This window comes from Pezoporus occidentalis, unplaced genomic scaffold (assembly GCF_034315485.1).
Source record: "Pezoporus occidentalis ecotype Australia unplaced genomic scaffold, CSIRO_AGI_Poc_V1 ctg33, whole genome shotgun sequence".
Lineage (NCBI taxonomy): Eukaryota > Metazoa > Chordata > Aves > Psittaciformes > Psittacidae > Pezoporus > Pezoporus occidentalis.
The window spans coordinates 5,715,616-5,729,663 of NW_026915268.1; the positions used below are offsets into that span (position 1 = coordinate 5,715,616).

Sequence of the window (14,048 nt, forward strand, 5' to 3'; positions counted from 1 at the left end):
TCATTGAGTCACATGCCTGAAAACAGAGGACTGGTTTTAGTTTTAATTCTCCTACAGGTGCTTCTAAAAATCAAAACCTCTTACTCATGGTTGCAGTTCTACAAAAATCAGATTAAACAGAAAAGCCTTTATTTTGGAGCAAAATTTAAACCAAGAGCTCTCTACACCTCACCAAGCAGCACGTCCCACAGGTATCTAGCTGCTCAGGACAGTTACCCTATTTATTCTCTAAGGAACCCATCAGGAGGGTGCAGTCAGCAAAAAAGCACAGATCTGCAACACCCTGGTGAAACCCCTCCTCAGCGACTCCTCAAGCACTACAGGCTGGATACACAAAACGGGTTCTTGCCACACACTGAGCTCCCTGCAGCATCAAAGCAGGCCCCTCACTTGAGCAATGGGCCTGTCCTCACAGCAGTGTACTTTGTTACTAAAACACATTAACCCTATTAGCTGTTACAATTATATAGTTAAAAATGTTCTGGGGTTGTTAATTTCCCCCAGGCACAGGGAGGAACAGAACCTACACAAATTAACTGGTACTTCAAATGTGTTTCTTATGGAAGCCGATGGATCTGTAACAATTCCTGAAAACAATACAGGTTTGAAAAGTTTTTTAAACTGACATGTCAATCATAGAATCCCAGATGGGTTTGGGTTGGAAGGAACCTTAAAGCTCATCCAGTTCCAAACCCCTGCCATGAGCAGGGACATCTTCCACTAGACAAGGTTGCTCCAAGCCCCATAACATGTATTAGCTTTAGTTTAATGATATATGAACCCACAGCTGTGTGATAACAGGTTTCCAAAAATCTTGTGTATGAAGCAGCATGTCCTGGGTTCAGCAGTAGCAGTCACTTTCCTCCTTCTTAGTACCTGGTGCAGTGCTGTGTTTTTGACTTTCAGCCTGGGAACAGCGCTGATAACACCGATGTTTTTAGGTGCTGCTCAGTAATGTTTACTCTGACCAAGGACCTTCCCAGTCTCATGCTTTGCCAGGGAGGAGGGGAAGCCAGGAGGAAGCAGAGACAGGACACCTGACCCAAACTAACCGAAGAGGTATTCCATACCACAGCACTTCATGCCCAGTATAAAAACTGGAGGCCAGTTACCCGGAAGGGCTAGACCACTGCTCGGGTCAGGCTGGGCACAGGTTGACAGGTAGTGAATCATAGAACAGTTAGTGTTGGAAAGGACCTCAAGATCATCCAGTTCCAACCCCGCTGCCATGGGGCAGGGACACCTCACACTAAACCATCTCACCCAAGGCTCTGTCCAGCCTGGCCTTGAACACCGCCAGGGATAGAGCATTCACAACCTCCCTGGGCAACCCATTCCAGTGCCTCACCACCCTCACAGTAAAGAGCTTCTTCCTTAGATCCAGACTACGCTTCTCCTGTTTAAGTTTTAACCCGTTATCCCTTGTCCTGTCACTACAGTCCCTAATGAACAGTCCCTCCCCAGCATCCCTACAGCCCCCCTTCAGATACTGGAAGGCTGCTATGAGGTCTCCACGCAGCCTTCTCTTCTCCAGGCTGAGCAGCCCCAACTTTCTCTCTCAGCCTGTCTTCATACAGGAGGTGCTCCAGTCCCTGATCATCCCTGTGGCAAATCCTCATGAGCAGTTGTTTTTTCTTCCCTTTTATTCCTTTTATCGTTATTATTATTGGTGGTAGCAGCAGTGGTTTGTGTTATACCTTAGTTACTGGACTGTTCTTATCTCAGCCTATGGGAGTTACATTCTTTCTGTTTTCCTCCCCATCCGTAGGGATCAGGGGAAAGAAGTGGGGGGAGTGGGCAAGCGGCTGTGTGGTTCTGAGTTACCGGTTGGGCTTAAACCACAACACAGCACATTCATGGTTTGTATTTTAGCTTGTAATCAATATTATCAACAGAAGTTTGTAATACTTCATAGTAATGTATTCTGCATTAACCAACCTACTACCCAGCCTGCTCTGAGCTTTCTCCTGTTTAATTTACAGTTAACTACTATGTACCTACTAATAGATACTGTAATAAAAAGGAAAAACAAAGTGTTCATAATGAATGGGTTTACTAATGCTCCAATTGAGTATGTAGATTTTTCTGCCTGTAACATTGTTTTAATAAGAAGTTCAGTTGGAAGAATAAAAAAACAAACCCCCAAATAGCCCATCTGCCATGATCAGAAATGTCCAAAGAGCTGATTTGCAAGAAATCTGGGGCAGTCAAAGTTCCGAGATTCATCAATAAGGAATCCTTGCAATTCCCAAAGCAGGTATTTGCAGGAACCCACACCTTGCCGGCAGCAGGGAACCTGACCTTGCTAAGAAGCTCCACAGCCTGGTGAGTCTTTCTGATGTTCACTGTGTGTGGGTCCAACAGCCAGCCCTCCCCAAGGCTTGTAAATCCATGAAGCCAAGATCTACATGTACCATTTAAAGGACAGTTATTAACAGCAAAACTGCTCCTATCCTGAAACAGTTCTCAAATTGCTGAATGCAGTTGGGCAGAACTCACTGATTCAAAAGTCAGGGAGAAAGGAAGTAAAAAAGTTAAGCAAGAAAGTGTAGGATTTGAGAAGTCCAGATCCACACCAAGGAGCAGCCCCATGGCAACAAAGCTGGACCACATTCACTGCTCACATTCCTCACCAGGGTTCGTTAAGGACCCCTGAAACTATTACTGGCCCATGCCACCAGACACCATTCAACCTACTCCAACATCACCATCCATCCTACAAACTATAATCACTGTATTATCCATTTATACATTCATCTTAGTGCTGTTTCCCCCCAACTTTGAACAGTATTTCAAAATTAGAAACAAAGCATTCAAACAGAAAAGCGAGTTTGGATTTTAACAGAAATTTTGAAGAAAATCTGGATTCTGAAACTCAAATTTGTTGGAACTCCAGTGGCCAAACTTTGCAGGCAAGAGGAGAGGTTGTGAAACAAATGGTTACTTTAAGGCAAGACATTCAGTGCCTGAACAAAAACAGACTGACTGCAAACAAAATTCTATTTGAGCTTCCATTCACAAAAGCAGTGTGTCTGTCTGGTACCCATAACCAGAACCACTGAGTAACACTATTATAAAAGACACTAAAATAATAATTATGTTCTGCTAAAAATGGTACATTCAGGAACACTTTAGGAAGTGCCACACAGTTACTACACAGGTTCTGCATTTTCTTTCCAAGGTAAATATCCTAGGAGTTCAAAATTGTTAACTGGTACCACAATCTCCCTTTTATCACTTTCAATCCCTCCCAAACCAGTGAAGAAACAGCAGCAATTCCCCCATCTATAAATTACACAGGCTCAGCTTCAAAGGCTTATTAGAAGAGAAACAGAGAACTTGACATTTAGTGGCCTTCAATGCAGAGTAAGCCCCTCATCCCTTGTTCTTCACTTCTTAAAAGTTAGGAAGTTAACAGAATAACCCAAAGAGCTCCAGATTCCATGCTGACTACTCTGCATTCAAACATGTGCAAAGACTGTCACTTAAGGCTATAACCAGGATCACACTGAGGAGAAAAGAAAAAGCTTATCCTTTCTAAATTAAATCACACAAATATCACAGGCTAGTCAGTTCATTGCAGTTTAAGAGAAATGGCAAAAGCTCATTACGTTATCTTTTAAATTAAATGAGAAAGCAAAACGTAGCAGGCAACATGCACAACTATGCTACTTATTATCACAACTCAGTAAACAGGCAATAAAATACAACAGCTCACCACCCCCCGCAAGAGCCTACTGTACAGAAAGCCCTCTTAAGATTCACTCCTACAATGCAGTTAAGTAGAAGAGTTCAGAAAAAGGATGCACAAAAAACATTTAGCAGACTTAACAGTTTGATTAAACAGAGTCCTGAGAGTTTAACAAATGTTCAACAGCATACGCATAACATTTACAACAAGAAAGAAGAAAGGCACCTGGAGACATCTGACACTGGGCATGCTCTGCAGGCATCTCAGTGCGCACATGCTCTCTACCAGGTTGGAGCAGCCTAGCCACAAAGACCTTGGCACAGAACACTGCAGGGTGACAAAAAGGAAGGAAGAGAAGAAGCAGTTAGATGCCACAACAAATCACTCAAGGCAGGCAACTCATTAGTATGTTAACGTGGGTACTTATCTATGTTATTTCTACATTCATCACAAGGTTAGTGGCCCAGAGTAAAATAACAACTGAAGATCCTTTTCAGAAAACAAGCCCTCCCTCTGTGCTGTCAAAGATAACCAGCTCGCCGGCAGCCACTTGGCTTCAGCACCCTGCTAACGTTTTAACTTACTACCGGTGGAATCAGAGTTGGTGCAGTTTGGTCCATCAGTCCAGCAACGCATCCACACATTGCTACCGACAACCACTTTCTGCTGCCCAGGGAAGCCAAGCCGCCTTCCTCAGCAAACTGGCCTGGCTATAATTGCTGGTGAGGTTTTTACCTTTGCAGTCACCCTCGGGGAAGAGAAGCGCAGGAGCTTTTCATTAGGGTGGCATGTCTTTAGAATACAACCTGAAGGAGCTACGGTCATTAAGGTTTGGCACCCCACACCGTCTCAACTTTCTCAACCAATTTGTGGTCATTTATTCTGACAGCAAAGCCAACATTAACTTCTGAGGTTACAGTCTGTGCACTGGGGCACTGACAACCAAAAGAGGCAAGTATTTTTAGAGATGAATACCACCTAAGTTTAAACTGCAAGACCAAGTTCTGTTTAGTCAAAATGCCTGGCCTCCTGATTAAATAAATGAGTTACTAGGGAAAAAGGTTTGTGTTATCAGTTGAGGGTATCCTAAAGCCAAATTATACCCTAACTACATTAATTACTTGTAACACCACCCAAACAACAAAGAACCAAGCTTAACTAGCAGACTCCACATTGCTGACACTACAAGTTAGGAAAAGATGGAAATCCTTTTTGTTCCTTTTCTGAAGCTGAAGAAACATGCTGAAGACTCCCCAAACCTTTTATAGCTCCATGACAGTATTTTACAGTTCCTTTTAAGGACAAAATAGCACATATGCTACGTAACTACCACATAAAGTTAGGGAGGACTCAATTCCCGACTACCAAGCAGTGCACAAACCCAGCTCTAAAATCTGGCACAGACTTAGCAGTCAATATTTTTCACACAGGCTTCCAATTTAATTTGGAAATTAAACAAAAGCCAAATCTTTAATAGAAAAATCCCACACAGATAACACTGAAAGTGGAATAACTGGACATGAAGACTAAGTGGAAGTGGTTTGTGCCAGCAGTGAGGGAAGGAGGGAGCCCAAAGCAACTGAAGAGGTTAAGAACATTTCCTATAAACCTTCTTTCATACAATCCCAGGCTGGTTTGTGTTGGAAGGGACCTAAAAGCTCATCCAGTTCCAACCTCTGCCATGGGCAGGGACACCATCCACTGCTCCAAGCCCCGTCTAACTTGGCCTTGAACACTGCCAGGGATGGGGCAGCCACAGTTTCTCTGGGTACCCTGTGCCAGCACCCTCACAGGGAAGAGCTTCTGCTTAGGAGCTCATCTCAATCTCCCCTCTGTTTAAAACCATTCCCCCTTGGTCCTGTTACTACATGACCTTGTAAAAAAGTCCCTTCACAGACTTCTTGCAGGCCCCTTTAATGTATTTTATTTCATGTTCTGAATAAAACAAAAGAAAGACTAATATTTTCATTTCTGCATTAAGCTGAAAAATTAAAGCACACCCAGGACCCTAGGAGCACCAAAACATGCTGGAATTCTCCCTCTCATCCAGCCAGAAGGTTGTGATTCCATGTAGCTGTTCTGTACTATGCACTTGTCATGTGAAGAGTGGGTGCATACACCTTACATACAAAGGTAAAAATAAACATGTTTATAATATGTTGTATTATTCATTATCAAAATGCCTATTATTAGAAGTTTCTTATTTAAAGTTTAGGGAAATGTGATTTTTCATTAGCCATCAAGTAATTAATCCAATACATCTGTAAGTACTTTGCAATCGTTTCTTTTGACATGTTCTCACCCAGTTGACATTTAGTTCCCAATGCCATTAGGGAAACTAATTTCCTAATTCATTTTAATGAGACACTAAAGAAGTTATTTGCATTTTGAAAGAAATATAGGATGTACTATTCAAACCCACTGATCACAATATTGAGGATGCAGGATCTTATATAGACCATTTTCAGTTCTGCTTCAGAACAAGTGCCTATATTTGAAGAAACTTCCTTTCTCATCTGTTTCATTTTTTAATCCCATTTGGCACAATGCCTGAATACTGTTTCTGCAACACTGAACCATCAAAGTTCAGAGCATTGCTGCAGATATGAAGGCCCAAATAGTTTCTTACATTTTTTTTAAACATACAGGCCTGGTAGATTACACAGTTTTGCTCATCAGCATCAGTTGGTAAAAATCATTGATCAAGAAACACAACAAACTTCTCTCCCAAGACTCTCATATAAGGTGGACAAACCCATGTAACGTACATAATGAATCTAAGCTTCCAGGAGTCCACAGACTATAACCTAAAAATCCCTGGTTTAGGTTATTGGACTTGTTTTCTTTTAGGTTCTACTTTAATTAAGGAAGCCAAATTTTAGGAACTTAAGAGACTTATGGGTAACTTAAGAACAATTTCTAATTTCATTCAAAAATACATTAGCCACAAAGGCCAGATTTCTATGACAAGCTTAAGCCATACAGAACACTTTCCACAGTATTACAAAACCCTGAATAATAGGGTTTATAAAAACCACTGGACACTTCACTACAGCAACAATATTGCACAATAGTGGAAATTAAATACTGCATTCTACTTCATACTGAAACAGGAATGAACAAGTATTTGTGTGTTTCACTGACTTGTTTCTTCTTGACCCTGCGTGCTTGGAACTGTCATGAATAAAAACCTAATAGCATACTAAAGATTTCATTTTGGCATAATAAGGGCCTGAAATATGCCTTCACTTCCCACTTGCCTTTAGGCAGGATCCCAGGGAGATACAGCACAATTTAATAGAGTCTGGGGAAGGGAAAAGGACCAATGGGCATAATAATAATAAATGCACTTATAAACCAGTATCAACCCCACCAGCAGACCACAGAACCATACAAGTTAAGATAAGGCCAAAGTTTTTTCCTTAGAATTAGAGTTAAGTTGTAATACCTAGTTTCAACAGACTCCCATTAAGAGAGCTGCATGTTCACCTAAAGCCCTGACTGCAAGGGAGGAGGGAGCAGGTCAAAGAGGTGGCTCCACAGCAGCAGGGCAGGGAGTGAACGATGCTGAAAGTCTACAGACAAACATAGAAACCTCATTCTGGTCTTTAAATGCTTTATACTTGAAAAGATGAATGCCTTAATTTTATTATTCTATGACTGATTTTAGTTCAATAGACCAAGAACTGCTCTGGTGGTCTACCCTCAGGAATTACCCTTCAAGATTTAGGTTTTAAACTTTCAATCTCAAATTTAAGAAACCTCTGCAAAAGCTTGCATTTACACTCAAATCTATAAATTCTTAGTAATATCAGTAAAAAGGATATGCTCGAATGCCTTTAAAACCCAGATGCTAAGAACCAGGTTGAAAGGGGCTTTCAGCGACCTGCTCTAGTGGAAAGTGTCCTTACCCATGGCAGGGACTGAACTAAATGAGCTTTAAGGCCCCTTTCAACCCAAACCATTCTGTGATTCTGTGCGAGCTTCTTACAGAAATGCATACAGCAGTGTTCTTCCAATAAATCAACTTTGTAGGTGGTAACTTTTACGATAGAGGCACCAAAAAAAAGTTCAACTTAGGACTTTCCATGGGTTTACAGTAATGCTGTTTTGTTAAAGCACCATAAAATGCCCAGAAACCTTTCATTTCAGTGCCTCTGAAATTAAGTTATGCCTTAAAGAAGTCCTCATATATACCCCTGAAAAAAAAGGACTCATCCTATAAAACCCACTAAATTGCTCAAGAAATTAATCTGGACTATTTCCTCTGTTCTGACAGAGCTAATACATGATACCCAGAGACAGAAATACTGCAATGCCATAATTAAGAATGACAGCACTTCCTTATCCCTTTTCTCCACACTCATTTTACTTAGACAAGATTTATATTGCTATATTTGCAGTTTGGGGCATTCTGCTCTCAAGGCAAACACAACCTTGCTTTTGAAAAATCAGTTTCTAAGCCTACTCCAAAAAAGAGTGGTTAGGGCAGGCATTTTAGAATTCCAAAGAAAAATACAGTAAAACAAATGAAGGAGCTAATTTACTCCCCTCTTGTTTTCCAAAGAGCACCACTAATTTTATTAACCATATTAGCTCACTCCTCCTGCAACAACTTCCTTGTGCAGTTCATTAGAAAATTAAATAGATCTTAGGAACCTAAGAAACCATTCAAGTTTACAAATCCTAAAGCCTGAAATGCATTTCACAACTTCCTTGTGACAACAAACCAGCTCCTCAGCAGGGTTAGCTCAGCCCTCTCCAGAAGCTATCAGAACTGGCTACACATGATTTGGAGAAGGCTGAGGTTCTTAATGACTTCTTTGCCTCAGTCTTCACTGGCAAAGGCTCTGGCCACAGCACCCAAGTCTTGGAAAGCAGAGGCAGGCACTGTGAAAATGAAGACCTTGGTCCCACTGCAGGAAAGGACCAGGTTCGAGACCATCTTAAGAACCTGAACGTGCACAAGTCCATGGGACCTGATGAAATCCATCCACAGGTCCTGAAGGAGCTGGCAAATGAAGTTGCTAAGCCAGAAGAGAAGCTGTGTGGAGACCTCAGAGCAGCCTTCCAGTACCTGAAGGGGGCCTATAAGGATTCTGGGGAGGGACTCTTCATTAGGGACTGTAGTGACAGGACAAGGGGTAACGGGTTAAAACTTAAACAGGGGAAGTTTAGATTGGATATAAGGAAGAAGTTCTTTACTGTAAGGGTGGTGAGGCACTGGAATGGGTTGCCCAGGGAAGTTGTGAATGCTCCATCCCTAGTGGTGTTCAAGGCCAGGTTGGACAGAGCCTTGGGTGACATGGTTTAGTGTGAGGTGTCCCTGCCCATGGCAGAGGGTTGGAACTGGATGATCTTGAGGTCCTTTCCATCCCTATTCCATGATTCTACATCCAAAGGGCTATGAATCAAGATTTGGACTGGCAAAAAAAAGGTACAAGCAAATTGCTTCAGCCTTCACTCTGAATTCTCTTCGGGTTTTTAGCTGTAAGCAACTCACATCCTATTTATTCACCATTGGTAGTTTACTGTTTAGTTTACTTTGATTTAGGCCTGAACCAACAGATGTGATACTTCTTTCCATTAACACTTAGTATTGATGAATGTATGGGCTAACTGCTGTTACTTGAAACCCTCTCTATGGCTGGGAATGAGACACATTGCTCAGTGACTCAGATTTAATGCTGAAAAGAGGGGTATTCTGGAAAGCAAACCTAGACTTGAAGGCCAGTACAGCCCTTTATGAAAGCCACATGCTCCCAAGTCTGTGTTCCAAATTCAGTATCAAGCTCAGATCCTAAAAAGTCAGCATTAACCAGAATAAGACATTAAACCAAACACAAAGCAGTGACACTGTTCAAAGGCCTTCAGTATTATTTTACACTCAGCAGGGAAGAGTTGCCAACTACTCGAACACCATCCCCTTTCATTAGCTGGGATATCACCCAGATCTTACCTGGTGTTTTTACCTTCAGTGATTTATTCAAAGCAGTGACAGGCAGAACAGTGTTGAACCAACCAGATACTGGAACAAGTGGTCTGAATTATTTGCAAGAGGTGGAAAAGTGGCATAGTACACGCTTAAGCATGAGTACTAGATCGGAAATTGCGTGGGGGCATGCACGTAACACAAACCCACGTGTTCTGCAAGTGACAGCCTGGCTTAGCATGGTAACACCTTCACTGTGCTGCATGTTTTGGTACAACATTGAGTATCATTGCTGAGTTACTCAAAACCAAAGAAACAATTTACGTTAGACCAATAGTAGTACTTTGTACTCTTCCTATTCTCATTTCAAAACCAAGTTGTCCCTTGAGAGGTGCAGTGTATTCGCATGCTCCATACAAGTTTGTTGGGATCAGTGCCATCACATCACTACCTTTTCCACATCCAAAACGCAACCTCACATCCAGCCTTGAGTGCCTGATTCAGAAGGTTGTTCAAGTACCATTTAGACAACGTATTTCCAAAATCCATGGAGTTTTACATACGCATTGCAGTGCTCTGCCACAAGAACAGCTACATCCCTCTACTCTTACATTTCTGTCCTTCAATGAAAAACAAATGCAAAAGTGAATTTCTCAAAAATAAGTATCCACAGAGCAGCAAACTCATTTTAACTTGTGAAATGTTTTTGATTATTCCAATAGCTGAGTCACACTTCCATTAGGAAAAACCCAAGCTATTTAGCTAAGTGATTGCCACTCAAAAATCGCTCAATGTTACAACCTTCCAACAGCCATTCAAGACCTGCACGTCAGCTTCTTGCATTTGGGGGAAAAAAAGACTAAGTGAGGAATCAGGAAATTTAAAGCAAGACAAAGGGTAAATAATTTATCAGATAAATTCTCTTCATTACCACACCGTTGCTCTAGATAGGACAAGGAATTCACAGAAGAGTGATCGATAACGCAGTCCCACTCTGCTCCTGAAGATCAAAGTATGCGCTTGCTACAACAAAACGAATGCTACAAAAGGAATATGGGTTCAGTGAAGAAAAGATTAAATGCTTTCTTTGAATATAGTAACAATCTTACTCCATTATCATTTATTCATCAGGATAAGGCTCGTGAGATGCAGCAGCTTGCTTCCAGGAAGATACAACAGACTAGGAAGAAAATCCTCATACATTTACATAAGTCACTCTGAATGATTCCTGAAATCACCTATATTACCCAAAATACACAGTATTTAGACTAAGCCTTGCTTATGTTCATGTACAAACACCCCAATTCCCAGAGTTCCAAAACTCTAGAAGTATGACAGTGCTTTCTGCATTAACATATCCTGTGACAAACAGAAAAAAGGCCATTTCAAAAGAAAAACAGCTTTCCTATGCTCTTCTGCAGGGGGAACAGAGGTGTTACAGACAGCAACACACCTGCTCATGGTACATCATAACTGGGGGAGGCAGAAAAAAGAGAAACATGAAAAGAGACCTAGCACTGCCAACTGAAATAGCAGAAATTGAGTGAACAAGTTAAACACTTTAAAAAATGTAGCTGAAACTTGCCTAAGATGTTAGAAGTTGCCTTAAAAACTTAATATGGAAAAGAGTCTAAGAATGAGGCCTAGCAATCTAAAACTAATATTAACCCCATCTAAAAAAGTCTAGTCTAGACAAGGCAGTGTGCACTTTAACTTGATGAGTTCAAATGCACACGAAGCCTGGCTCAGCACATTGTAACACGGTAGTTGCACATTCAGGGCCTGTGCATCAAATGCTGCAGAGGAATAGTTATGTAGCCTTTGACAGCCAACTTACATTTTACTTTTTGAAACAAAAGATTCAAAACCTTAAGCTTCTAACCTGCATATACTCGCACTCGAGTTCAACTTACTCTTTCCTACTGCTTTTGATAGGCCTGTTTCATACTTCAAAAAGCAGTATTAAACATCATAACATCAGGGATCTTAATCAGCAGGAGTACACATTTATGCTGCCTCTTCTCCCCCTCACCCCCCTCCAGTGTATTTTAAATTATTTCCTCTTTTTGGTTTCCACCATTCAAGAATGCCAAGTTCCCTTCTGCCTCCCCACTCTCCCAGTTTAGAAAAAGGCACACCCTGAACAGCAAATAATCCATGGGAAGATGTTATTTTGCAGTATTAACTCCAAGATGAGTCTCATGGGTGTGGGTAACAACTTCAACTTCTTACTAGATGGGACTGCAAGAAATGCGTCAGACTGAGGTTAATAACTATTTCCCTCCGATTTTCCCTCAGATTCTTTTTAAAGAGTTATACCAAAAAAGCATGCCCCAGGCTTCTCCACCCTAACCAAATAAAATTCAAGTACTCAGTGAATCAAACCAGGATACAACATCGCCCTGTGCGCAATTCATTCATTACAAATGTACTCAATTACATTCAAGTATAAGCTTTTCACAAAACACCACGCCAGCAAAACAAACGCAGAGCTAAAACAAGACATGAGATCAACAGCACCTATAGGAGTATCTTCTATGGTAGATTAAATATTGAGGCCTTAACATTCGCTTTAATAGCTGTCTACAAAAGAAACACTCAAGCAGCTGTGTTATGGCTATTAATATCAAAAGGGATTGAGGCATCCTGCTTTGTACTATCTTTAAGAATAAGTTGTCATGTTCCTTAAAGCACTAACTTACAATAAAGCTGGGCATTAGGAGAGGTGCAGGTCTCCCATTCGCAACAGGTATACAACTTGCATGACTTTATTTTCCTATCAGACAGGAACCCAGCCTTCCTTCCTATCGCACACAAATATTTTCCCAACTTGTCTTTCAGATAACGTGTTGTACCCTTTTACAGTCATCCCAAAATACAACCACACTCCCCTACTCTGAAATCAGCTTCAAAGCTTCTCTTGCAAACGGTGCCTTACACTTGGCTCAGCTACAATTTGATACCAGCTAGGAACAGAACTTTAGGTTGAAACCTCATGGAGGATTGAAAAGGCTGACTCCAGTGCTGCCCATGACAGAATTTCAAGCGGCATTTCAGCAGAAAAGTTACTGGAATTTGTACTATGAACTAGACAAGTTCTTTATGTTTCTGATGAACTCGGCAGAGGACATGGCTAGAAAGCAGAGCAGATGGCTATTACTTTCCTGAACTCAAGTGAGAAGTTCAATGAAGTCACTGGGAGGACTGCTTTCTCCTTTCAGAAGCAGGATTTGTGAGCCACTTGCTTAATGCCCCTGTACCCGTAGATACTGCTTTCCAGCTCCGCAGAAGGCAAGTTTACCTTAAAGCCCTATGTCTGCTTTTCACAGTAGATACGCAATTTCCTAACAAGCTGCATGCATTTTTACTGAATATGCCCTTTCCTTCTCTAAGCTCGGGAGCTAACGTGGTGGTCTTCTGACGCTTTAGGGACATTGAGCAGTTAAAGCAAGATACTGAATTTGCGGACAAACTCATCTAAGCAGAAGCAGCAAGATATAGTACAGGGTGACTTCTTACCTGAAACTTTGTTTCTGGGCTTCAGATCCACCAATCCACAATGAAAGGGGATTCGAATGGGTTTTCCTTCTCAGACTTGTCTGTTAAAAGAGAGCAGCCAATCATCTTCAGCTTGGTGTATCTACTCCTTTCTTGAACGAACTCCCAATTACGTACTCCTAATGCCGTTAGAGAGACAAGGTAGCCTGGGCACCTTACCACCCTGTAACAACTACGTTAGTGGGGACATCGGATTGGTGGATCTAAGACACAGACTGACAGACAAGAACTTGCTCTTTCCCCTGCCCTGGATCACCCAATGCACAAGTGTCTTGGGACTACAGCTCACAAAGATAAGGAAGATGAGGGAAGAGACTACAATGCAAGTAACAACACAAATGATAAAGCTTTGACCAGCTTACACCTCACAAGCCTGCTCCATGAACTGCCAGAACAGTAACGCACAGTCCAGTAGAGTTCTCAGACTTTGCCATATCCGTGCTCTAAAGCATTCTACTGCAACCGTTATTTCCCTGTTTCCAGACTGAAGATGATGTGACTTGCCTTATGGTTCTGCAGCACAAAGATGGGAGTCTTCAAGACATGATCTGAATGACAGCACTGACTTCAGTAAATTTTCAGTATCACTGTGTCTCTGGAAAACAATCTAGAACTAGAAGAGAGTAACTCAAGGCATGCTACTCCTGAGACAGGAAAAAGCTGCCTCTTGCTGAGCAAGATGATAAAAGGCCTTCATCTAGTACTGTTAGCAGCACACTTAAGGGTACAAGTGGCTAATTCAAAACAGCTTTAACAATAACACCTTAGAGAAGATGGAGTCTCCAGAAATCTCAAACTACGTGTGTAACCGAACACAGATCCTACAGACCAGATTTGTACCTTCCAGTCAGATCTTCAAAAAGGTTG

At 41.6% G+C, this 14,048-nt stretch overlaps 1 protein-coding gene across 5 annotated transcripts in view; it reads right to left on the bottom strand.

Moving 5' to 3' along the window:
- The window catches only part of FBXW11 (F-box and WD repeat domain containing 11), a 77,819-nt gene that overhangs the window by 56,001 nt on the left and 7,770 nt on the right, over positions 1–14,048 (bottom strand). For 2 of the 5 annotated variants that reach the window (XM_062629265.1, XM_062629267.1), the window contains one exon: positions 3,917–4,018. The exons of 1 other annotated variant lie outside the window; for it this stretch is intronic. In XM_062629265.1, coding sequence (XP_062485249.1) covers positions 3,917–4,018 — 102 coding nt within the window. Of the gene's footprint in view, positions 1–3,916; positions 4,019–13,142; positions 13,223–14,048 lie in introns of those variants that run through there. 2 more of the 5 variants (XM_062629268.1, XM_062629270.1) reach the window with 2 other exon arrangements.